At 38.4% G+C, this 26,630-nt stretch overlaps 1 protein-coding gene across 2 annotated transcripts in view; it reads right to left on the bottom strand.

The window, feature by feature from the left end:
- lars2 (leucyl-tRNA synthetase 2, mitochondrial) overlaps positions 1–22,988 on the bottom strand; it is a 37,512-nt gene extending 14,524 nt beyond the window's left edge. Inside the window, exons 1-12 of one of the 2 annotated variants that reach the window (XM_032559327.1) lie at positions 22,843–22,988; positions 17,494–17,735; positions 14,084–14,215; positions 9,619–9,710; positions 9,481–9,541; positions 8,960–9,049; positions 8,644–8,787; positions 4,928–5,035; positions 3,478–3,637; positions 3,094–3,198; positions 2,468–2,583; positions 2,070–2,353 (exon numbers count right to left, since the gene is read on the bottom strand). In XM_032559327.1, coding sequence (XP_032415218.1) covers positions 2,070–2,353; positions 2,468–2,583; positions 3,094–3,198; positions 3,478–3,637; positions 4,928–5,035; positions 8,644–8,787; positions 8,960–9,049; positions 9,481–9,541; positions 9,619–9,710; positions 14,084–14,215; positions 17,494–17,727 — 1,526 coding nt within the window. In that variant the 5' untranslated portion in view covers positions 17,728–17,735; positions 22,843–22,988. The remainder of the gene's footprint in view (positions 1–2,069; positions 2,354–2,467; positions 2,584–3,093; positions 3,199–3,477; positions 3,638–4,927; positions 5,036–8,643; positions 8,788–8,959; positions 9,050–9,480; positions 9,542–9,618; positions 9,711–14,083; positions 14,216–17,493; positions 17,736–22,842) is intronic. The other variant, XM_032559328.1, reaches the window with a different exon arrangement.
- Between the last annotated feature and the right edge of the window lie 3,642 nt (positions 22,989–26,630).

Genomic DNA, 26,630 nt, shown 5'->3' with positions numbered 1-26,630 from the left:
CCTGTGGATCCATAAAGCTCTCACAAACACAGACACACAGACACCACACACACATGCGGGCACGCTCTCCTAATCAGGCGAAAGCTGAAGCAGGGTTCAGTTGGCAGGCTAATTTACAGATCTGCGGAGGGTCGGAGACGAGATGAGCGCGCAGGAAATGACTTCCTCAAGGACAGATAAAAACCGCTTCTTTCACCAACCTCACTCGTCTGTGCCCCACTCAAACTTTAATTGGACACGGTCCATGAGTGAAGGGAACAAATTTCGACAGACACTTAACAACTGAGGGGGAGATGGGTGGAGGCGAGATAACGACGTCTTCGCCGATTATTACCATCAATCATTGCTGATGGGGAGCAATTCTAACAACTTTCGAGTAAACACAATCTGATGACTTGTGCCATCTGCGACTCAGTAGGCCTTTGTTTTAATCAACATGGAGCCCTGACGGTGATTAGTCGTATTCAGAGAGGAATTCCCATGTAAGTGAGGGACTCCGGAGGCGCCAGAGGAGTAGTCGTCGTGCATTTCCAAATACATCCACCGAGTAGCTGAGTGGAGAATGAGCGTACGTGTGTGTGAAATGATGTCTATGTACAGGGGGTTCATGCATGTGCATGTTCTCCCTCTGTGTGCCGCTTTCGAGGCACAGCTGGCTTATGTAACCTCCGACATCATCTCATGCGGCCCCTGCCACACATGCCACTCATTGCATAAGCCAGTCTGAACAAAAAGTATTAATCACAATTTGTAGACTCTCTGTCAGCGCCCCGTGTTCTTGTAAAGCTGCCTGACAGCAGGCTCGTTTTGTCGGAGCCGGTCTCCTGAGGAAACACAGGAAATGCAGAGCAGAGACAGTCACCGGAGAGGGTTCACACATAATTCAATTCTGACTCACAGAAGTCCACATAATTTCCCCGATCGCTCATGTTGTGTAAAAAAAATAAATAAAGACAGACTCCCATAAACAATATCAAGCATCTAAATGGGGCTTCTGTGCGCTAATGCCTGGAATACTTTGGGATAAAGCAATGATATGATAATTTATTTAAAACCTCTTTAGGGGGATGATTTACTGCTGAGTAAAGACAACAGGACATGAAAAGCCATTGGATTAAATTTATCCAGACAAGATATGAAAGATATTTGTAAGTAGAAAAAATAATTGACCTGCAAGTAACTGAATCTGAAGTGTATTATTTTACTGATTCATGGAGCCTCTTGTTTTGCAAAGCCTTGCATACACACATATTTTTTCACCTTTTTATGGGACAGAACCATACACTTCAATGAATTGTACAGTAAAATAGTATTAGTTATGATTTATCAACAGAACTAGACAGTCCAGTAAATTTGTGATATATTAAAATGCGATTATGGTACTTTGAAGTGGATCGTGGATTTACTCCGATCAAAAAGGAAAGTACATTTATTTTTAAGAAGTAATTTTAAGTAATCACTGGAAGGATTGAAAGAATAAGGCTGGGATCAGATTAAGTCAAACATAAATATCCCGCTAACATATATTAAAATTTTTGGATATCACAGTTTGAATAAAAGAGAAATATTGATTCTATTTGTCATAAGAGAAATTAATTTAGATGTTACAGCCTTTGTTTTGGTTCAGACCAATTATTTTGCCTTCTTTACTCACCAGCGACTCACTTCAAATGAAGCATCTTTCACTCTTTGCCTAAGACTGGTGCGTATCAGGCGCTCACAGGAAGGCAGTTCACACGACGCCAAGGACAGCAAACAATATTTGCATGTCAAATAAGCCTCACATAGTCTGATGCACTTTTTGCCTGTTCTCTGTCTTGTTAAGTGAAATAACTTAGCAAAATAAACAAAAAAAAAAAGAAAAAACCTCTGTCAACTGTGACGCTGATCTCATCTTTTATATTAAAGAGCGTCACATAGATTTGGGTTGATCATGAATGTCACCACTCTGATATGTAAAAGAGAAAATCAAGTTGTTGAGTGGAACAACTGATAGAGTAAAAAGTTATTTAGACCATTCTCTTTAAGAGATTAAAAATATGTGTTTTTCTGAATAGCAGTTTTCCCACCTGGGACACTTGCAGTTGACCCAATCATGAACAGCTCCCAAAGGCGACGCCCCTTTTCCTGTGAGAGACTGCGTCTTCGGCAGAGTAACTGGTAACTCCTCCTCAGGGACGGCGACGGCACCGCAAGAGTCGCAGTGCACCACTGGGATGGGCGTGCCCCAGTAACGCTGTCTGGATATCAGCCAGTCTCTGAGCTTGGAGCTGGTAAGATGGCCCCCGACTCGCTGCTCTCTGGCCTTCTGGGTAATGGACTGCAGCGCCTGCTCCCTGGTGAAGTCTGAGAACTACACAGAGATCACAAAAAAATAATTAATAAACATTTTTGTCTTTCTAAACAGTAAGACAAAATTAACTAGAGTGCTGTTCTTATGGACATCATCATCATCATCGCTGCTGACCTCCTGAGAGTTAATCAGAGTTTGTGTTCCGTCTTTGTGGGTTTTCAGCACCATGGCCCAATTCAGATACAGTGCACTGGCCACAGACAGGTCTTCCTCACTCACATCTGGAATACCTGTCACAACAGGAGCAGCAAGAGCACAAATTAGAAACAAAACAAAAATACTTAGTGAGATTTTTTATTTTTGCAGTACAGTAATCAATAAATGGCTGTATATATAAAAGTTTTTACAAATAGTCACACAAAACAGACTACAATAGCAAAAAGGAGAAGCACAGCCCTAGAGTAATCCTACATATAGGTTTCACTTCAACATAAACGCCCTCTGGTGCTTTTTGTCTTGCTTGGAACATACATGTGTATAGAGTAATATAATATTTTTCAGAAGATTAATAACGGTCAGAAGATAAAAAACTATACACAATCACTCCACTGGTAAAAACATAACCTGTGGCCAACAATAAAGAACTCCAACACCAAGCTGCTAATGCAAACAAGTAACACAAACTCATACTTGGTTCCAAAGTAACAAAGAGATCCAAGTTCTGACTGATAAATAAGAGCATTGAATGTGGCATTTACTCTATACATCTACATCTAGCAACCAGGAGCCCCAGAACTCACCGATCACAGTGTCCAGATAGTCATCGAACGCCTCCTTGTGGGAGATCACCACAGGAACCTCCTGGCCAGTGAACAGGTTGAGAGCAGTGACCTCTGTTAGGCAGTCTGGATAAAAAACACAGGAAGCATGAGGAATATAACGTTCTTGCTTCAAATATCGGCTCCTTTTCAAAACGCTACTTAACTCAGCAGTGCATTGAGGCTCCACAAACATATGGTTAATGTTCAACATCAACATTTTTATTCAAGACAACAACAGACTTGAACATTTCCAAGAGTTGTCTCATGTTCTGCAGTGAAGTGCCTCAACGTGCAAACAGTGACAAAAAAAAACTTAAAGGGTGTCCCCCAAGAAATCTAATGAATGTTTGGGGTCGGACTAACCTCGCCCTGGCTGAAATGCTTGCTGTAGGAGCGAGCGGACTGAGCTGCTGCCATGCAGCAGCCTGTGGGAGGGCAAGATGGCCAGGTAAGCTGCTCCATACACCATCTCTGGGGCAGAGCTGTAAGCTGACAGGGTCTCGCCTGTCTCCTTACCGTTGACCTGCAAAGTAAGAATAAATAGGAGTAAATAAGATCTGCAAAGTAACATTTGGCAACCTTTCACCCCCTGCTGCTTTTATAACTTCAGTTAGTTCATGAGATCGACGTCAAATGGACTCCCGGTCTAATGCAGCTTTGAAGAGCTATGGAGAAGCACACGCCTAAAAACTGTGCATAAACTGGTTGACTAAAGGAAGTTGAGATTTTGTTCTTTACTCAACCTCTTAATGAAAAACATTTTACACATTTACCACTGCCCACCCTTATAGAAGAGGTGGGCAGTGGTAATGAGACTGAGAACACAGTGCACTACGAAAGATAAACATTTTTCTAATAGGGCTTTGTGAAAGAAAAAAAATGTAATTGCAACATCACTGATGAAGATTGGTGCAACAATATTGTAACAAACTCGGATTTTCCTCACTGCTGTTATTCTCATGTGTGTCTTCAACCCACTCTGTAATCTTTATTACTGTAATCCGTATCAGGTGGGAAGTATCTACCGCAATTCAGCAGGATGGATATTGCATTGGCACAAAATGAAGGAACTCATGACGCCTGGAGTGTATTAACCAACAATTACAGCATTCCAACAAGATTGCACACACTGAGATTGTATGTAGCATAATCTTGTTAATGTTATCAAAAAATAACACTAATTGATTATCAGAAGATATCAGGTTCAATAAGTACTAATAAATATGATTGGCTCCCTAGAAAACTGATGCACTATGGAGTTTTTGTGTAGGATGATTTAAAATCAGTCATCCAGTCAGTTTAATAATGCAGCGTTAATTATTCATCCTACCTCAGAAATCCTTCTTACACACACAGATAGAAAAACACAAATTGTCAGTTTTCTTAATTTCTCCTACAGTAAAGAGACAGGCTTAAGTAACACATTTTTGAGTAACATGCTTTGACAATCAGAGGCCTCTCAGTGGGTTTATTGTTTCCACTCAGCTTGAAATCACTTCTTTACGAAGAACGGCAAATATGGCTTTCACAAATCCAACATAATTTGTGACATTATCTGTTTGGGAAAATTGCCACTCATAAATGTGTGTAGCTGTTGAAAGCACATAATAAAGCCATTATTCTGAAGCCTTTTTGATGCATTTTCAGTCAAATACATGAGTGAACAGAGAAGTCAAAGACAAAGCTTAAGATGAACAATCAATTTGGGGAAAAAGACACAGAAAATAGATGGAGAGATGAAAGAAGTGATGGCAAAACCTCTTTTAGCATGTGGAAACATAAGCTAAAAGAGGGTGAGAATTATGAGTTTCACCTTGAGTTTAAAATCAAAGTAGCATCCAGTGCACTCTCCAATCCAGTTTGCCTGCATGGCTTTAACCCCGTACCACTCAGGAAGGTCTTCCAGAGCATCCAGGAGAGGCTGAAAAGAAAACAACAGAAGACAAACATGTTTTCAACTTTGGACAACTGTGAAAGCAGCAAATTTTCCACTGCGCTGTGGCAAGCCGATATTCTCAGAAGTACGTGATTACAGTTTAGTGTTGCCTCTTTCAAAGCATTGAAAAATTAATTGGACGAATCAGCACAAACCTGCCATGTCACCAGAGCTGGACAGAAGGGGATTTTTAAAAATTCTGATTTCCACTGCGTCTACTTTCCTGGAAATGAACAAACTCTTTGGGATCGAGCACACTGCCCACTTTCCCCCACACATACCAACAGTTACTCTGCATGATTAAATGGAGCTATGCATATGAACGAGGCTTGGGCCAAAAAGCCGCAGCTGGTCAGTGGAGAGAGATGTTATAATTCTCTATTTTCCTTTCAGTCTGTCACAATCCATTACCTACAGTCCCGCTCCTGGAGCTTCTCGGTGTGTGCTGCCTCATCACAGAGTTATTGATACAAACATAAACACTGGCTGGGGTCCTCAGTGGGCACGAGTGCAGAATCGAACGGCGATGTTTGCTCCAGATTGGGAAAACAGAGACATGCTATGTCTTCTCAGATTACAAGTAACCTGAAAAGTGCGGCATGCACTGACATTCAGACCACGAGCATGCATTTAAAGCTGCACGCATTATGGGATGCGACAGTGTGTACGTCTGCAGACTGAAATGTCTGACCATTTCTGCTGGCAAAATCAGAAAATCAGTCATATGGGGGGAATCTGTGAAAACATATTTTCAGGTTTTGCTGCTTTTGCTACTTTGGATTTAGATCCGGACTCTGCCTGAGCCATTCCAACGCATCAATATACTGTGATTCAAATCATTTCATTGTAGCTCCATTTAGCGTTATTGCTCCGCTGGGAGGTGAACATCTGTCCCATCTGTCCTAACAGGCTAATCCATTTATCTTTCTATCAACTCAAGAACAGAAGTATCCCCACGGCCTGATGCTGCCATCACCAACCAATCCACCAACCATGGGAATGGTTGATGGATTGTCCAACCTGAGCTGTGCATCTCTGCGGCTCCTCAAGAGTTCCTACTGTCAGGTTATGTGGGTGGTCATGTCTTGTTAGATTTGCAGTAGAGCTCTATTAGACGCTTCAAGTAATGAATTGGTGTTTGTGGACGAAGCATTAAAAATATTGCTTTGAAAAGTTGAAGGACAATGCTTTTGTAAGGCACTATAAATATAATAAACCTGAATCAGTGAGACATCAGTGAAAACTCTGGGAGTCATTAAATAAAGTTACCAGCAATGAAAAATAAACTCCAGGAGGCATGACGGACAAGCAAAGGTGGATTTCCAGTGAGAGGGAACAACTGTTTTTACTTTCCTCGACTCAAAAGTACTGATTTGCCACAGAAGCACAAATAACTGTAACATGTACAACAAGGACAGGCGTTACTATGGAAACTAAGAAAACTGTGAGAGAAAAAAAAACATGGTATGGCAAAAACTAAGTATTACTCTATATCTCAGAGAGAGAAAAAGTCATTTAGAGAAGAATACAATACATTGTAGCACAAAACTCAAGTTGCTAATGGGCAATTTACTGAAATGATGAAGCGTTTTCAGAAACTTGAACAAGCATGCCTTTAACGAATACTGTCAGAGAACTATAAAAATGGAGAATCACTCTCTCTGTCCAGAATTTCTCTGCCTACAAAGTGTGATTATGCATGAAATTGAAAAACTCTCCTGCAGCCACCTGATAATTTAGCATCCTGCACGCTGCACATTATTTTTTCATTATTAACAGATCCATTGTACAACGTGGCGCAACTTGATGGCTAAACTGACTGAACATTGTCTCAGGTTAATGTTGTCTAACGGACCCGAACACGTGCGGGGCCGAGCCGACGACACGCAGGAAACTCGCAGTCCAATTACATCACTTTTCATTTGGCACGCTGCTGCTCGACATGCTCCTTCCTTTCATCTCCATCTGTCTTTCTCACTTCTTTCCCTTAACACCTCCCTGTTCCTTCCTTCCCACTTCTCTGCTCGTCAGAGAAAATTAGAAATGCAGGAACACATTGTCACAGTAGGCTGCTTCCACCTCCACTCGCTCTTCTGACACGGTGGCCAACTTCGACTACGCCAATCGGATAAAAACTGATGGTGGACAAAATGTCTTTAGCTTAATCTGAAATGAAAAAGTTGGCAGGCAATAAATCCAAAATGAGTAAAATTGATTTACTAATGGCTACAGTGAATTGAAAAAATAAAATAAAACACCTGTAGACCCTTGAACTGCTTCACACTTTGTCATGTTACAACCACAAAGTTCATTGTATTTTACTAAGGTTTAATGTAATAGACTAAGTAGTGGATGACGTTTAAGTTTGTGTGCAAAATGTGGAAAAGTGGAGTCATTCTTAATAAGTTCTCGTCCCCTATAAGGCTAAATATTTATTTTGTAATTTAAACTACAGTAACATTGGAGTCTAAATAAGTGAAATATGTTATGAAACCACAAATAAAGACTCAGTGTGAATCTTTCTTGTAGATTGGGATATATTTTTGGGGAACCTTTGAGTTTTGCTTCTTGTACAACACAATTGTCACTACAACACAAATTTCTAAGAATTTTCTAATCATCTTAAAAAAGAAAAAAGAAATCAAGGTTGTAGAGGAAGTCACTTTTGATTGATGTTGATTTCAGGTGATTTTTTGTAGATTTTTGTGAACTGAGGTAAAGCAATCAAAACTGATTGGCCCATTATAATGCAGGGGAATGTTTAAACCTTAACTTTCAACCCATTGAAGCCATTAGGGAGAAAATATGTCTCTTTTTGCATAATGAATTACGTCTTAAATAACTTCATCAATCATTCAAACAATTTGATGCTTTTACCTTTTTACATGCCAGTTTGATAAGTTGATATGACCTTTATTATTTATGAAAAATATGCAAAACATGATTTATTTTCCCTATTACAGTTCTTAGGTGGGTAGAGGACAGTTTTTGTGAATAATTAGCCACAACATGGACTTTAATGCATCATCGGTTTTTGTGACGCATCAGATTTAAAAATACCTCTGGAGTTATAAGGTACAAAAATTTCCACTCTATTTCTCTTTATTTATGAGTGAAATACTAAATATTTAACAGCTTTTTTTTTTTTATTCTTGCAAATGCACCAAATATTGTAGGGTCAAATGTTGACTCCTACTCATTTCAGTTAATGTGGCTTCTGCTGCCCATAATGCCTCACAGAGTAAATGCATGTGCTGCATGTAAAACACATTAACCAGTGTTCCCTGTGCCTGTTTCAGTCCAGAGGGAGTTTTCGCTCCCTTAGCAGGCCTGCTCACCCCTGTGCAGGAAGGTTAGGTTTCATCAGCCAGCCAGACCAACCCCAGGTCTGTTCCTGTATTCACCCCTTTGAACAGAGAGGCCAGGCTAAAGATGATGGTCTCCAGGGGTCTGATTACAGAAGCAGGGAGGCAGGGCAGCAGCTGTTGCTACTGAAGTGTCAGCCATGATTGTTATCAGAGGGCTCCGCTGCTCGTTTTTACACACAAACACACACCTTACAAATATGGCTCTCGCACATGAACCAGTCGAACCTTAGCATAGTTTGTAGTCTTGATGAACCACTGTGTCAGTAGCTTCTGCTCCACCAGAGCGCCAGACCTCCAGGATCGACCACTTTCATCCACCTGCTCATCTGCCAGCACTGTCTGATCAACGGGGTCCCAGTTCACCACGGCCTAAATACGGGACAAAAACAAGCACACACAGTCAGATCACAACCCACACGGTTAAAATGAAATGAGGACGCCTGATTTCTGCCTCAACAATAGAAAGGCTTCTGTTTTTCAGGTCAAAAAAAGAGACAACTCCACTGGTTTTGACACTTCTCTATGAAGAAAACATTCCTACCTCTTTTTGATATGCCAGTCCAGCTTCAAAGAGCTTGATGAACAGATACTGTGTCCACTTGTAGTAGTCTGGGAGACAAGTGGTGATTTCCTGTTGATGAAAGCCAAAAATCAGGAGTGCAGTGCAAAGTAGAAGTGAGCAGAGAGTCACTTTCCTTTTTCCTCTAATCACAGAAGCAGCAGCGACATTTCTGGATTTCTTTGGGTCTTAAAAGTCCTGCCTATTCCATCAACTTCCTATGCTACTGAATGGATTTCTACTCAGTTGTCTTGTTCCTTTTGCACTACGTTTCATTTTTGCTTACTCAATTTTGAGCTGTGGATCTCATCAGCATCTCCAAAGTTATATAAATATGTAATACAAATGTATAAAGGTTTGTGGTTGTAATGTGAAAAAGTACTTGAACACTTTTTCAAGTTCCCTCTTCTTTATGTGTGTAAATGGAACATGAACATTGAAAGAGCAAACACGACTCGGTCTTTTGTAACATCTTGGCCGATCCTCTCCTATCTCCTACTTACTCTGTCCCAGTTGAAGCAGAGCCCAAGGCTATCCAGCTGCTCCCTCATGGACTCGATGTTACTGAACAGAAAAGCAGCAGAGGAAGAAGTTACACATGAAAAACAGACATTTACACACTTCGTTTTAAATGTACAAACCTTTTTGTCCACTCTTCGGGATCAAGACCTCGCTCTATGGCTGCGTTCTCGGCAGGAAGCCCAAAAGCGTCCCAACCCATCGGATTTAGCACCTGGGAATTCAACTGTGTATTAATTGTCACTGTTGGGTAAATAATTAGTTAAAGAATCAATCATAAGTCAGTCCACATAAACCAACAGAAATTAATATCAATCTGGGTAATGTTACAAGATTTTATACCTGTATATTATGTATCAAATATTTTTCCCCAAATTTTTCCTTTTGTTACACTTAGGTTAAACTTCGCAAAATCTCCCCATAGATAGAAAATCTTTAGAAAACTGTCTCAGTGACTAAAGCCTGTGAGGCTGACCTTTGTGATAAAACATGCTCTAAGCAACAATAGGACACATTCAAAGCCAGCCTGCCGTCTTCTCTGGAAACCCCACAGTTTGCTTACGGCTCCAACCTCTCCACACCTCATCTCAAACACACACTGAACACAATCATTTTTCACCTGAAGAAAAAGAACGCCTGGAACCCTGTTTGTTCTCTTTTAGCGTTCAATAATACTTAAACAAAATCATAGCCAAAGCAGCTGATTACATAAGAGGTTTTCAGACCTCCAAAGAGAAAAAGAAGACTCAATTGAAGCTGGCAGGAAATCTTCAGGCTTCATCAAATTGAACGACAGTGTTCTTCAGGGATGTGTATTTAGTCCTTTGCACTTTATCCAACAAAAAAAAAATCATAGCATTCCTGAACTCCATGAAAACAAGATTAAAGTTGTTAATGATCCTACTGCAATCTGAGTCGCTAAAAATGGAGTTCAGCTTAAGTACAATAGTTTCTGCTGTAGACAATGACATGTTTTCACACACTGCCAGTGGCCGTCATATGGATAGGCTCAGCAGAAATCACTTTTTCAGAGTCTACACCAGCGATTAGCTCTTCTGGAGTCTTAGCAAGACAAACCAAGCCAAAATAGTAGAAGGCACAGCTGTATGGAATAACAGATTGATGGACATTTCATATATTTTTTAAAGCAAAATTATTGGTCGCATTTTACGACCTTATTTTATATTCTTGTCCTTCCATAGTAATTTATCTTTTATCTATGATTTTTTTCATGTTATTCCAGTTCGACTGAAGGCATCACTTACAAAAATGTTGTCTTTTGCTTACCCAAACCCCCCTGCCCTCCGTATTTATGTTTTTCCTGTCCAGAAGTGCTCCGTCTACACATCCGTGCTTTTGTCTCGCTCTTTGACACACACACTTAGGAAGTCTCTTTCACTCATTTCTCAAGCCCTTCGGCTCTATTTTCTGCTCACTGAGAGAAAAACGAGATGAAAGCGCAGGACTGGAAGGAGCGAGTAAAGTGGAGGAGAAGGAGAGTGACAATGAGTCGAAGGCTGGAGAGGATCATTGCGGGGACTCTAACGGGTCTGATGTTTCAGATGAATTGGTATCCTTGGTAACTGCTGGGCCCTCATTTGTAAAGCCGAGTGGTGGATGGTATAAGGCTGAGAGGCTGTCGGCTCACTAAGCTCCGGGGAAATACGAGCACAGCACATGCCAAGGATAGTCTATGATAATAAAAAAAACACATACTAAAATGATGAGAACATCATTATGGTGATACAATGCAGGTCTGCTTATTTAGCATAAATAGCTAAAGTTAGGCTCTATTTATGAAGGTTTCTTTTGAAAAGGCTGTCAATTTTGTTTTTTTCCTTTATGGATCATATTACACTTAAAGAGTAAAGCCTATCCTGACCTTAATTTTGATCACAATAAGATCTACTGTAATTTTGGATGACACCGATCCAACCAGGACAGGAAACATACTGTAAACTCGCAGCCTTCTGGACAACACTGTTCCAGGAGAGCTGGCAGACTCGTTTTATGACTGCAGAGGGACAGTACTAAATAAAAGCGCTCACCCACACAGCTCAATTCCATCTGTGTTAGCTTTGAAATGCAACTTCACACTCTTGTGTCCAGATGCCAACGTTTCTACTCAAATTCTTATTGTGTCCACTTGTTTCAGTGGACAAATGTAATTTTACATCAAGCGATACATCTGTTTAATTATATCGCAGCAACTACACAGCACGCCATGATGCATTGATGTCTGCGGTTTCAGCAGGTTAAATCACTTCAAAATCCAGGGAACAAAAACTGGCCACAAAATTCTGATCGGTGCATCTCCAGAAAACGCATTCTTACATTACATTTACCTGTACAAACAGTGGCTAAATAAAAGATGTTGTAAATTGGATAATCAGTTATTATCACATTATAATAGGAGTTCAAAACATATTCAAAACATCAAAAACTGGTAGACATCACCTCAAAAACTCAGCAGAATATCAACAGGTGAGTGTATATTTCTCAATTAACACATTGGGGAGTTTTGAGCATTCACCATAACGGTGTTTGCTTTTAGACAGATGCTCAGGGAAAGAGCAGTGCTGTGCAATGAGCAGCCAGCAATCAAGTGAAACCAAGTTTCCTTCAGGGAAATCCCACAGAGACAAAGGAGACTCTCTCAGCAGGTGACGGATAAATGCACATTTGATGTAAAATCTCAAAGGAGCAAAGCTTTTCACATAGCAGTTTGTTGTCTGGCTAAAAGCAAGGACCAATGGTTGTTTAGATGAGCAATGATCGAAGCAGAAGTGTGTTCCTGCAAAACAGCCACCAACCTGACCTTGTAGTCGCTGACCACAGCTCCATCAACAGCAGCCAGTAAGTGGAATCAAACAGAGAGCAAAGAGAGCTGTGGACTGAAGCACTTTGATCTTAACTAGTCTGGTCATTAAGACACCAGTAGGCTTTAGCTCAAGAGTATGGATCTGCCTTAATTTACACACCTACTGAAAACCAAAAGGAAACCCCGTATACACAAAAGTAAAATTGCCTTTCAGTTTTAACACCCCACGGCTGTAGACAAACAGGAAAACAGCTGAGTTTTCCCCTTTATGGATCTGACAACAACAGCTGTAAATGGTAAAACTGTATTACAGAAATATTCAAACCCAGCTAAACAAAAAAAATAGTCAAATTGCCTATGTTCTGTAGATAAATACTTTCAGGCATGAAGACACAATATGATAGATTCAAATATAAAATTTAAACTGTATTCAGAGTAGGGTTCGAACCGGCAGCCAAGTAGTTGTAGGATGAACTCCTATCACAGTCATATCACTACTGCATGTTGAATAGACCTGTGGCTGAATAACCTTGGTCCATCAACATTTAACAGAAAGGAACTGGAATCAAACCCACAACCTGACCATGGATAGGCCTTGATTTATTAATAAGGTTTGGATCGATTTTGAATTTTGATAAATGCAAATATGATTTGAAATTTGTTTAGGTGCCTCTCCTGGTAATGATTATCTGCCATTAAATTGTGTGAAACATTTAGGTTTGACTAAAATGCAACAACTGAAGGATTACATAATAAACATTTACATCCAGGATATGGGAATATGCATACTTTCAACTCTGCAATTTATGTCACGACTGTGCAAAACTAAATGCAACTTTTATATTGCAAGAACAAATTAAAGCAGCAAATTAAAGAAAATCTTGGAGCTGTTAACTGTTTCTCACTTAGTCACCCACTTGCCCTCATTGTTTTTTTCAGTGAGATGCCGTCAGAGCTGCCCTGGCTTCACCGACCGGCCAAAGGGCAGCAGATGAATTTCTCTTCATTTCTAATGAGTCAAACTCAAGACATTAATTTGAAGAGGTTGCTTTTCATCCTTTAATTTGTTTTGTGTTTTGCCTGAATGAAGAGTTCATTTCATAGAATTTTAGTAGAATCACAACAACACAGGAATCAACCCGTTATCTGCCGTTTGTAGAGAAAAGTCAATACAAGCTACACACACATACTGCATCAAAGTTCGCTCCCCTACTGTGTAGCACTAAAAAACTCAAACAACAATTGAAAAAACTGCAAAAGCATAAGAGTCTTAAAAATTATTTTTCTGTTATTCGAACTAACCTGAGACAGCAAACACTTAGTGCAACTGAATGACAGACAAGGAAAAAACAGTCTGTGTCTTTAAATAAAGTGTACGTAAATATCTGGTTTCAACTGCAAATACCTCATCTAAGATCTATTTGAGAATAATTTGAATCTGAAAATAACCATAAACCTTGTGACATCAATGATGAAAAAAATCTCCAGAATCTGCAATTAAGCTGCTTTTCTCATGAAAGAGTTTAATCAGTGACTAAATAAACAGATTTCTTTTTTCATTTCCAGTTGCTTAGATCTGAGCTTTACCAAGGAGACATATCAACATTGGCTCTCAGCTCTCTCTGTGTCACAGGCAGAATATTTGTGCCCCAACAACATGAGATATCTCTGGCTGGAATTCAGTTGCGGCTGCTTGGAGTGCTTTGCATGTTTCAGTGATGACCGGGGTAATAATAGTGAATACAAGTAGACAAAAGCAGACATACCTGATGGCCTCTCATTTTCTGGAAGTGACCAATGGTGTCGCTGATTGTGTACACTCGCACATGCCCCATGTGAAGGCGCCCCGAAGGGTACGGAAACATAGAGAGGACATAAAACTTCTTCCTGACGGAATGCTGTGGGAAAAACAAAAACAAAAAAACAAATAGCAGTCGACTTTAAAGCTGGTCTTTCCTCATCAGCCTGACTTTGAAGGATCTGTATGTGGAGGAGACTGCATTAAGCGGCTGAGGTGAGGATGCCAGTAATAACTCATCATATTCAAAGCGAGGGCCGCTGACTGTATTACTGTATGAGACTCGCACAGTGGCTGATTACAGTGTCTAAACGGTGGCAGATAATGTATGGTTTACAATCACAACACGGTTTCTATGGCAGCACAGCGAGGACCACTTCCACCCAGCTATACGTGATTGCAGGAAACCTGACTCATGAATTTTTCAATAAATTAATTAGAGCCAGCGCCCTGTCATAAATGCACTTAATCACTGTCAGCTTTGCCTAGACAGCCACACGCTCAGAGCGTTAGGATATATAATCAGCCTGTGATGAGCTACCGCGACCCAAACGCCTGTGAGAGATTAGGGAAAAATTTAAATAAAATACATAAATGTGGAAACAGGTAGAAGATTTCGCCATAGTTACATCTGGTCAAAAAATAAATCTTTTTCACATCAGATGTTTCATTTACCGGAAAAAAATGAGGTGAAACAATTTCCATTAACTGTGGAGCGAGTCTATTGAATGGCCCAGAAAGCCAGTGAGGCAGCATGCACAAGCCACATGTCATGTTTAATAACGTCAAGTGTATCTGTGCTTTACTTCTCAACTGCAGACCAAAATGTCAGCAGCATTAAAAAAAAAAGCTCTATCGATCGCTACCAGCTTGGTTTGTGACAGTCTTTTTTTTTTGTAGTCGGTAAGAAGTAGGTCATTTTAGAGGCAACCATCTGTGTATTTACAGTGGTTTTAAAAAGTGTACACATACCTGCTAAAAGTTTTTCCACTCTAAAAACTATTTAGACTTTTAACATGACATTAATATAAAAAAAACTCCAAATATGTTCCAGGAAAAATATTGAAAATAAAGAAGATAAATACAGTACAGTAAATACAGTGAATTTAATGAGAAAGTGTGTCCAAACTTTTGGTCTGTACTGTATAGCTGTGTATATTCTTTAACTAACACTTTGTTCAAGCATCATTTGATTCAATTTGAGAATTTATACTATTTTGGTGGGGGGAGGCGCGCGGTTAGCGTATCAGATCTTATATTTTCCATTTCCTTAGAAAAGAGCTTGGAATTAGGACTGCATATCAGATTCAGTTCCAAAACTTTCATGTTCTACATCTGAAGTCTCTTTTATTAATTTAGTTGTAAGCTAGAGCTCACCATGGAGCTGAAAAGTACAATTACTAACAGACTAGTGAATATTTTGATGAGTAATGCATTTTTTTATTGCTTATTATATCAACTACTTTGAAGAATACTCTGTGACTGTGTGCATGAATGGGAATGATCGATTTCATGTAAAATGTCTCTTTGAGGGTCCTGAAAATAACTATATAAGTCTGATGTTATTTTATTTACTGAAAATATATATGAAGGAGTAAGAACCAGAAATTCCTGCAGTATTACATACATCAGGTGGAACAGAAGTACTATAATCAAAGACAGTTTGAGCTGAAGGAGACTAAATTATGAATTGAGACTGAAAGGTACTTTAAAAAATTAATAGGTCAGCGGTGTGAAGATGTATGTCACCAGATTAATGCAACATTTTTTAAATATTTCCCTCTCTACAGCTTGTCTGTTTTCCAGCTGAATTGAGCATGATATTCATATCACTGGAGATGTAAAAATTATTTATTGTGGTTTAAATTTCAGATAAAAGTCTGACATTCAACAGGGTTGTGTCCACTGTACAAACAGGTGTGAAAGTGGAGAGGCTCAAGGAGAAGAAAATAACAAACACATCCTATGAATGTCTATTTTTAAAATGCGATGCCATTAAACAAGCAAAAATTATGTGGTTAAACAGATTTATTTGTATTCATTTGAAAGCCTCTATATTAAAATTCTATTTAACATAGATCTGACTGAAATGTATTGAACAGTGTTCAGAAAAAGAAAAGGTGCAACAGCACTTAACAAATACTTTAAGAGATTTTTAAAAATCAAAACAAATTTTCTATGGCAAATAAAAATGAGTACTTTCAGTGTATTCTGCATTTGCTCTCTTGTAAAATTAGCTGTAGAGCAGACTGTCAAAACACAGTTCACAGGATCGGTGGGTACTTTAGCAGAAATAGACCCAAAGCACATTGTCTCATAACAGAAAAGGACTGCAAAAATAAAGTCAGTGCCATTTTACAAGAAAGATTTCTGTCCACAGTTCAAATGGAGACTTTTTTCCCCAACAACTTTTAGTGCAATAGAACCTGAAACTGATTTAACTATAAATTATTTTAAAAAATGTGTTGTTTCAATGCAAACTAAAGCTTACCAAATCAACAATGATAATTATTTTTGATTAGTACTAAACAATAGGGTCAGGGCTGCTGGTCACTTGATTCAGAGGGAATTATTCCACTGATTATTGTTAAAATAATGTCTAAAAATGAAGGTTTACATGAACAGACATGATAGTTTATCTGTACAACTTGTTCAGGAAAGCAAATGTTATTTTGTTCTAATTTGGCAACAAGATGACAAAAACCTATTCACAAGGCTCCCAGCCAGGATATACCCAACATTTCATTCTTCTGCCAGAATCATGAAGGGAAAGGAATTTCTTGTTCTTGTCACTTTCCCCAAACAATTGATGCTTTGTCTCACAACAGGAAATATATACATGTTTCACAGTGCAAATGAAACATATTTTGCTTCAGATATTTTCTTAGTTGATAACAAAAATATGTTCTAAAGACCTAATTTTAAGTTTTGGAAATGTGTTCATTGTTCATGAGGTTTAGAAAAACAAGGAAGAACAACTTTGCAGAAAAAACTACCTTTTTCTGCAAACTGTGAAGTGTACGACTAACAGCTATCAGTAGAGCTGTGAATCTCTGCAGCTCCTCCACAGTAACCATAAACATCTTCCCTACAACTCTGTTTAATGCTTTAAGGCCTTCACGGAACAGTTGAATTTATGCTGATATGACCAAATTCCTTAGGCAATTGTATTCACACATTTAAAAAATTGAGTCAAGTGGGTAAAATGCAAATACAAACCAGAATTTTTAGATTTTTAATTTTATAAATGTGAAATGGACAATTTTTCTTTTACTTCAATCAAATAAAACAACAACAAAGTTTGTGGTTATAATGTGACAAACTGTGAAATTCTGTCCGGTTTTCATCAGGATAAATAATACATATTTACACACTTACTGCGTTCAGCGCATCCTTCCGCCACTGATCCATAATCCGCGAGCGCCACCATTCTTCTACTTTGCGCCTGGTCTCGGTACGATAGTCCTTTTCCCAAACGCCCGTCTCACTGAACAGGGTGCGGATGCTGGGGGACAGGAAGCGGAGTGCCGAGCTCCACAGAGCAGCCCTGCTTCGACAAGGCTGGACTGCACACAGAGGAACAGGAGTCAGCCTCCTCAAGGACGCCTGCATGATCCTGCCTTCAGAAAAATTAGGAAAGAAAAGACAGAGAACAAGAGGTCAGCTGGCAGACATGTTGTGAGTGCTGCCTGTAAAAAACCTGATACTTCTGAAGAGTGTCAAGTCAACTACTTGTGTGCAGGCGTGATATTCAGGACGGGTAGAAAACTAATAGATCCTATTAATAGAAACAACCTAATAGAAACTAGTAGATAAACAAAATTTACAGTTTGTTAGAAAAAAACAAGAAGGCAGCATAGTTCTGATTTGCAGGTTTACAATGATGCTACTTTAAGAGCTTTATGGTAATTATTGAATGGCTGCACAGTTGGTAGCACTGTTGCAAGAAGGTTCTGGATTCTATTCCCGGCCCGGGGTCTTTCTGCTTTCATGGAGTTTGCATGTTTTCCCTGTGCATGTGTGGGTTCTCTCCGGGTACTCCAGCTTCCTCCCACAGTCCAGAAACATGACTGTCAGGTTAATTGGTCTCTCTAAATTCTCCCAAGGTGTGTGTGTGCGTGGTTGTTTGTCCTGTCTGTCTCTGTGTTGCCCTGTGACAGACTGGCGACCTGTCCAGGGTGAACCCGCCTCTCGCCCAGAACGTTAGCTGGAGATAGACACCAGCACCCCTCCTGACCCCATTAGGGACAAGGCTGTTAGAAAATGGATGGATGGTAATTATTGAAAAAAAATAATCAACATTAAAAAACAGTTTTTTATGATTGATTGATAATTCAAGCAATGTTGCTAAAGAGGGAAGGAAGGTTTGAAAAAAATTCAGGCATTCCCAGTAAGGTCGGGTCATAAGTTCGCATTGATTAAGTCCCTGCACTTTGTACATGGTTATGGAAGTAAGCAAGTAAAGAAGGAAGGACGGAAGGAAGGAGAGAAGGAAGTAGACGAACCATGTCTCTTTATTTATTGAAAGCAAAATAAACACAGGTCTTTTCACAACTGCTCATGTCTGTAGGTGTTAAGCTGGAAATATTTCATATTAGCTTGCAGTTTCCATGTCAGTTGTCACTCATAATGAAGCACTGTTCACTCTCACACTTTTCCCCTGATTGGCTCTTTTCCAGTCGGTGAGCCAAAAAAAAGAGAAAGAAATATTAAAAAACTGGGGTTTTTTTCTGTTTATTAAATATATGAAAAATAAAAACTTTTTTTACATTATGTAAATGACATGGCAAGCATGTTCTTTGATGCTCTTTGTTTTGAGTTTATTAAAGCCCAGGAATTTTGCTTTGATGCGTAAACAAGACTAACCTTGTAAGCCCATCTTGTTCTGTGAAATTCACAAATACTGGCTCTGTGAAAACGCCCGCAGCCCTTTTCTCTCTTTTACTGGCAAATTCTTGTGCATTTAATAGTTAGACTAAAGCAGGGTTTACACAAATAACTCTTTATGTGTTATAGCTACTGGAAAGAAAAGTAAAAACCTGATCTTTGCATCCGTAGTCATTTATATTTAGGAGGAAAAAGTAGAATTTTAGAAGTAAAGAAGGCAACAAATGCCAAAAAACACAAACATAACTGAATGGCATGGAAGTCAAAAATCCCTTCATCTCAAATCAGATTTACTTTCATATTATTTAAATCTACAGGCTTGAGGAGCAGATGATGGGTTTGCTCTTGCTTTGAGAAGACTGACAGCTCTCCTCCTCATTTCTCCTCAGAATTGTTTTTTTCCAGCGCTGCTGCTGTTGCGTAACAGTTGGCAGTTTTCACACCATGTCGGTCACACAACAGCGTGGGTTTTCTTTTTTTTTTTTTTTTAGTGAAATGAGAGGTTTATTTGCTGTGATGTGATTATGGCTCTGCATCACTGCGGCGCCCTGGACAGGCTGTTCTTCATAAGACTGATCAGAGGACTGAATGACAGTTTTCCATTTAACTCAAATGAAAGCAGCCCTTGTCTGAAATCCAAATTATCATAAACAATCCAGTTAAAATGCAGAACTTTAGGATGTGGGGAAAAAAATTTAATGGGAATCAAAGACAAATTAGTTTAAAATGTCACGTTTATAAAACTCAATTAAAACCAAAGAAATAAAATTGGAAGAAAAAAAATTTTTTACTTAAATGTTGCAATTACTTAGTTACACCTTTGAACTAATATTTTGTCGAGGCAGCTATTGTTTTGATTTCAGCTTTCGGTTTTCTTGCTGCCTAATCTAAAATGAAATTCAGACATCCTCTTATGGGATACCCGACATCTGCATCCTTCTGCTAAAGCCAGTTTGGAAAAAAGGTTACAGAAGATCACCTAAAACTCACATTGCACCTTTTCAACACTAGTCTGGAAAAAGGTGGAAAATGTTTTTTCTTCCATAGCTTTGTGGATGGTTGTGCTCTACAAGCAACAACAACATGCAGTATTCTCTTTGGAGAATACAGACCAAAAAGCAAGGTCACAAGCCAGAAGCCTTTTCTCTTACTGAAACTCACAAATTTTTTATTTTCCAATTCTTGAGGCAGTGCTTTTACGTCTTTTAAGGTTTTAAATTAACTTTGGCGTTTTGTACGTCTTTCTTTTTTACACTAAATGTGTGCATAATTTTCCCAGTGTTGTGTAACTTTCAGTGAATTTAGTGGGCTTTCCATGTTATTGCTGTCGATGTACAGCACTTTGGTTGACATTTTGCCTAAAAAAAATAAATAATTTTTTTCCAAAGAAATTAGCTGGGCCTGGCTAAAACCTAGATTTTAGATTTTAACCTAGACTAGGTTTTTAAATGTTACCATTTAAAAAGGTCCTAATGCCAACTACAAGTTCATAAATCTGTTTGATATGAACTTGATTTCTTCCACAACCATATCGGTCAGATATGAACAAAAACATGGTTTCTAAGGCAACCCACAACAATATCCGTACCCTCCTCCTCCACTGAACTTCACTAGTGCTGCTAACCTGACCTGTGGAGGAAATAATCTCATAGCAGAGACGCCTGGATCTAAGACGGCAAGACCTTTAGAGCTGCAGACAATCAACACTCCCTGACAACAAGCTGAGATAAAGATGTAAATGAGATACATATACAAGAATTACGACTGATTATCTGAAGCTTGGGAGGAGAAGGTGATTCTGTTCTGTTATGGGAATATATGACTACAACAAAAGAGAGCTACGAGTCAACAAATCCCTGAAATTACTGAAAGGAGTTAGATCTCCTTTCAGTATCATTATTTTTTAGACTGTTAACAGGCCAGATGTTGCTTTCACTCAGATGTTATATAAATGGAATCTGACCAGCCTGAAGGGAGGACAACTCTCCTGAGGTTAAAACTCAGTTTTTTTCAACCAGATGAGCATTAAAAAGTACCCTCCAAACACCTGCTGGTGGGAATGTTTTTTTTTTTTCTCCTCCCACTAAAACTCCCTGGAGTATTAGCTCAACATCACAGCAAACAGCACTGCAGCGTCAAACTGCAGCTGGGAGAGCCGAGCACTCGAGCCTGGGCACATCTCTGAGTGAGTGGGCTGGAGCGAGAGATGGAGATGATGTTTCTATGGTGACTGGGCACATCCATTCGGGAGTCTCCAGAGAAGAGGGACTGAAAACTTCTGCAAACACTCAGATCGTCCGTACATGTTAGGGTCAGATCATCATAATGGCTTCTTGACAGCTGCTAACATCTTTTTGTATTCATCTGTTCCTTAATAGTATGTTTCATTCCCTTAAAGAGCACCGATTTTATGTGTATTATGTCTTTTAGGAGACATACATAAAAATTATTTTTATATTTATCAAATTAACGGAAACCTGAAACTATATTCAGCTGGATTTTTGTTGTTGTTGTTGCTATAGCTCCACTGTTTTTTCATTATCAGAGTAAAATAACTCATGTTAAAGACCAAATGTGCATGACAATTCACAATGCTTTTAAGACTCTACTAAGCATCCTGAAAAACCAATGCCATAATATTTTAATTATTTTAGAATAAATCATTATTTGCTTTTCTCAAAACATCAGAACCGCTTACCAAAACATCACAGTGTAACAAACAGACACAAAACTAACTGGAAAGAATCTGCTCTTCTGGTTAATTAATCAAATATACAATCGATCAAAATGTCAGTAAAATAGGCATTTTAATATTTCCCAAGAAACATATTTCTTCTTTTTTATATGAGATTCTACCATGAAAATAATCTTACTTAAGTACTGCATCTGTATGTAGCCAATAAGATTATTTCCAGACAATTTTCTACAATGATCTCATAACATAAACTCTACATAGAAAGATTTTCAAAGTAAACAAAAGGAAAATGGTTTTTTTCTTTCTCAGGCATAATGAAGGACCAGCAAATAAACACTGCAAAACTTTTGATTCATACTGAAATGTTCAATTTATTTACATTTTACAGTTTTTCCTCTCGTCTCTGTTGTGTATTCTTACACATGGTCCTGCTTTTATATGTTCTTTCTGTCCCTACTGTGTTGGCTTAGTTTCAAATAACAGTATTCTAATGTCTGAAGTTTAGGATTTAAAACTAAAGCCAGGGGAAGAAAACTCGACTTTTGATGCCAATATGAAGATCAATCAGATGACGTCTGTCTGCGTGATGCTATGATCGAAAAACTAGAGCTAATAGAAAATCATCATTCTCTATCATGGGACTTATTTATTGGCAGACGAATCAAAACACTGCAAATCCCAAAAAATTTACAATGCTGCAACATAAGCTTTCATTAAGGTCAAACTCTCAGTGCTACTTTGGCACAAGACCATTTAAATCTCACAACATCTACCCTGGATTAATTATGTTCTGTACCGCAGGTGCTTGTCAATCATAAAAACGTTTTTTATTTTTATTTTTTACATAAAAGAACATGTTGCTGGCTTCGCCACTACTTTCAGTCTGAAATATTGTTTATTTTGAACGTTTTTCTGTTCCAGGGTCATCACATTCCCTATTATCAAACATTTCTGCACAAAGCCAAACTGCAATTCATCTTCTATCGCTTAGACAGGACTAACTCGACCAGTTTCCATATTTTTGTCACTTAACTGAGATGTCGTTTGGTTTTTCATTCTGTTTATAATCTGGTTTAAATGTGAAAGGAAAGAAAACCGAAACGGTGTGAAATATTTATAAAAAATATACGAATTAGATAACTTACCGTCTTATCTCAGATTCCTTTGTCTCCGCGTTCTAGTCACAGGAATATATAATCTATCATTCTTGTCGAAAGCCATAAATTTCTCATTTAAAACCTACATAAATGACTTGTTTTCTGCTTCACGACTGCTCCGAGGGCGCCGCCATCTTGGATTCAATAATCTTTATTGACACAGCACGAGTGTACAACAGTTTCTTTTTCTTCTTCTTCTTGTTTTTTGCCCCAGCCACTTCACATAGTTATATGATGCTATGTGAAGCACTATATGTATTCTAAATTTATTTATTTTATCCAGAACTCAACGTGATTGAACTTTTAGTGCTCATGCACGTCTTGTATCAACATATGAACGCGGTCCTATCATAGTATGAATAAGATTGTTTTTGTTCATTCCAATGAGTCAAAGCAAATTTGTTGCCTTGCAGCAACTAGAAATTTTGCTGGTTGCTGCAAAATCACTGAAGAATTAATAGTCTTCAGTGAAAGAGAAAAAGGTTTAAGTTACCGTTTGTTTGATTTTGGCGGACTACAAACATATATTAGAACAAAATAAAATAGTTTTTGGACAGAGGTGCCAAAGTGGAATGTCCAGACTGAAACGTCACATGGCAATTTAATTTGATATTTTTGCTGTTTTATTCCTCTTTATTCTCCACTGTCTGCTAATTTTACTTCCTTGGCTTGTGCATGTCATTTTTTGTGGGTTTGTAGGCTCATTAAAACAACGTTTCCTCTTCAGCTGTTCGACTGTGCAGTCAGCTGTAGTTAAGCAAGTTACGATGAAGCACCAAAGACCTCTCACCTCAAATGTCTGAAAAGTCTTTGTAACCAATTAGATGCTTTTGGGCTTTTATTGTTATTATTTTTTTAAAGATTTCTGCAGGTGTTTTATGATTTTTTTTTTATTATTCTAATTTTTACCTCAGTATTTTGAAAGGTTCCAATCAAGAAGCTTGACGTAATACAACTTCTTCCTTGGAAACATTAGTCTTTTTGGTTTGGTTTCAACGTGTTAATGTTGAATTAGAGTTTTATCTCAGATAGAATTAACCCTGCAAAAATTATTCCTTAGGCAAAATGCTTTGCAATGGTTAAATATCCTAACATTCTTCTCTTGTTCCTCCTTGGATTTATTTCTTTGCTTGAAGAAAGCAATCAGAGGCAACATCAGGGGAGAAAATAGAGAAACTAAACAAAGAGAAACAGAGCAATAATCAAAGCTCTTATAAGTACAGCAAAACCTCACAGAAATCAATTAAAAATGATTAAAACCTCCAGAGATCAATAGTTGTTTCAGCTATGTATTTCTCATTATTCTGGTAATCTAAAACAAGTTGATCCACATGTAATTATGAAGGTGTTATAATATCTGCACAGGCTTTCCTACAGCACTATAGAGTGCTGTGGGAAAAGTTTCTGCCCCCTTACAAATATCTTATGTTTTTTGATCATTTGACAGTAACAAATCATCAAAAGCAAATTAGTGTAAAAAGGAAAACATAAGTGAGTCCAGAACAACAACAAAAACTCATCATACTCTAATCTGAGAAAAGATCCAAGAACAAATGAAAAATAAAGTTATCAATTTGAAATGTATATTTGAAATAACGCTAACACCGCATTTCAGAAAAATATATCTGCTGTTATCAAACAACATGTGAAAATGTGATTCTGTGCTGCTTTAGGGACTGGATAATAATTTATAGAGTGATGAATTCTGCTCTTTATCTGAAAACGCTGAAGGAGAATATTTCTCCATCTGTTCACTAAACTCAAATTCAGATCCAAGTGACACCAGAACATCCACTTCTGCATAGGTCAAAAATGTAAAAACTGAAGGTTTTTGAGTGGTCTAGTTAAAGTCTGTACTTAAATCCTACTGAGTTCATCATCAAAAATCCTCCTACAATTATGCACAGCAGAGTGCAACAAAATTTCCCCAGCAAAAGACTCGTTGCCACTTTTCACAAAGACTTGACGGTAGTTGTTGCTGCCAGACGTGTCACAATTAGGCTTAGGGGGCAATTATTTTTTTCACAAAGTGCCAAGTTGGTTTGGGTAAATTTTCATCAGTCATCATTTGTTGCATGGCTTACTCATTTACATCATGTGACAAAAAAGGGGCATTTTAGATCATACTTGTTTCATATTTGATGTTTGAAGCAGGAGAGAATATCTATTTGGAAATTTCCGGCATAAAGTAAATTTGGACGTTTCTTCTAGTCTTCATCATGTTTGATAGGGAGCCAACTTCTCATCACCGTGTTGCTTTTAAAAACAACCCCCTGTGGTTGTGTTACCTTTGATCAGGCAGAAACTGTTAAAGCTGTCTCATTGCAAAAGAGAAGAAGAGCAAGTGGGAAGGAAAGTTCCTCCGCCTGACGTCAGTGAGTTAAACCTGGGGCTTTGCTCCGACTTGCCCTCGTATATCAGCGCAGAAATATGTGTTCGCCTGAGGCACAACAGGACATGGATACAGAGCAGAAATGAGAAGGAAATGAGTTTCTGACACTGAGGAGATGCTAACCCCCCAGATATAACCCCAAATCATCAGATACAGACATTCATTTGATCCTCACTTCTGCACTTAGTCCATCAATGGAAAACATATGGGATCATCTTTTTTCAAAAATTGCATTCATGTAGCTGTTTCATTCAGAAAATAAGCTCAGACATTTTACATTTATCTTCTTGCTGTTATTGTTACCCATGGTGTCTGGTAATGTTTTAGGGTTTTAAAAGCTATTTCACTGTTTTTCTTTGACTCTTACTCTTGCAATAAGAAGTCTGAATGGCCAGTTTCCAAGTGGGAACAAAATCAAATAGGACACCACCTGAAGTTGGAATTGTGAATTGAAAATTGAGTTTTTATATTTAATGGATCTAAATGTAAAGTTTTGTAAATGTGCAGAGATAAATTGTTTACCAGGGCTTTTGATGTCTCCTATCAGCTTTGCATTAAAGACTGCGAACATCTAGAGACCGAAGCTGTTGCACATTCGTCTTTGCAAAGTAAGTCAATCTTAGCCAGATTGGATGGAGAGCATCTGTGAACATTAACTTGCAAGTCTTGCCGCAGATTTTCAATTGTATTTAGCTTGACTTTGATTAGACCGTTCTGTCACATGAATATGAGCTCATTCCAGTTTTTGGAGACACTTCCAGGACTGTCTGCTCAATCCATCTTCCCACCAAGGCTTCCTTGTCCTGCCCCTATATTTTACTGTGGGGATGGTGTGTTCAGAGTGCAACAAATCACACAATAAATCCAAATGAAATACTGAAGCTTGTGTTGTGACGTGATGAAATGTGAAACATTCTGCACTTCAACCCCTGCCACCGTCAAAACACTTAGATGTTAGTTAATGGGTCCATGAGGACAACGACATGATTGTGGTAGTTCAGGGGATAAATTTACGATCTTTGATTTTCAATAAAAGATCCCCCTGTGAAATAAAGATCACTTAATTGTTGGAAATAACATAGTTTTAAAGTAACCTTAACTATTTTCCAAAATTCTAATATAAAAAAGTAGGGGCAGATTCAAAACAACCAAAATATTGTAACATAATTATGAAAGTAAGAACATTAGTTTTTTAGCCTCAGGTTGAAAACATTTTTTTGTCACATTTTTTGACGCTCGCTACATGCCATGAAGATTTCTTCCAACTTCAGTCAGTCACTATTTTTCTAATTGATGCTCTGACAAGATGACATGTAAAGAAAAATGATATTGTGTAGCAGGAGCAGATGGAGACTCAGGTTGTTTAAAATGAATTAAGGCAGTT

This window comes from Xiphophorus hellerii, chromosome 3, assembly GCF_003331165.1.
Source record: "Xiphophorus hellerii strain 12219 chromosome 3, Xiphophorus_hellerii-4.1, whole genome shotgun sequence".
NCBI lineage: Eukaryota > Metazoa > Chordata > Actinopteri > Cyprinodontiformes > Poeciliidae > Xiphophorus > Xiphophorus hellerii.
Note: the sequence above shows the minus strand (reverse complement) of the source record. Positions and strands in the feature narration are given on the sequence as shown.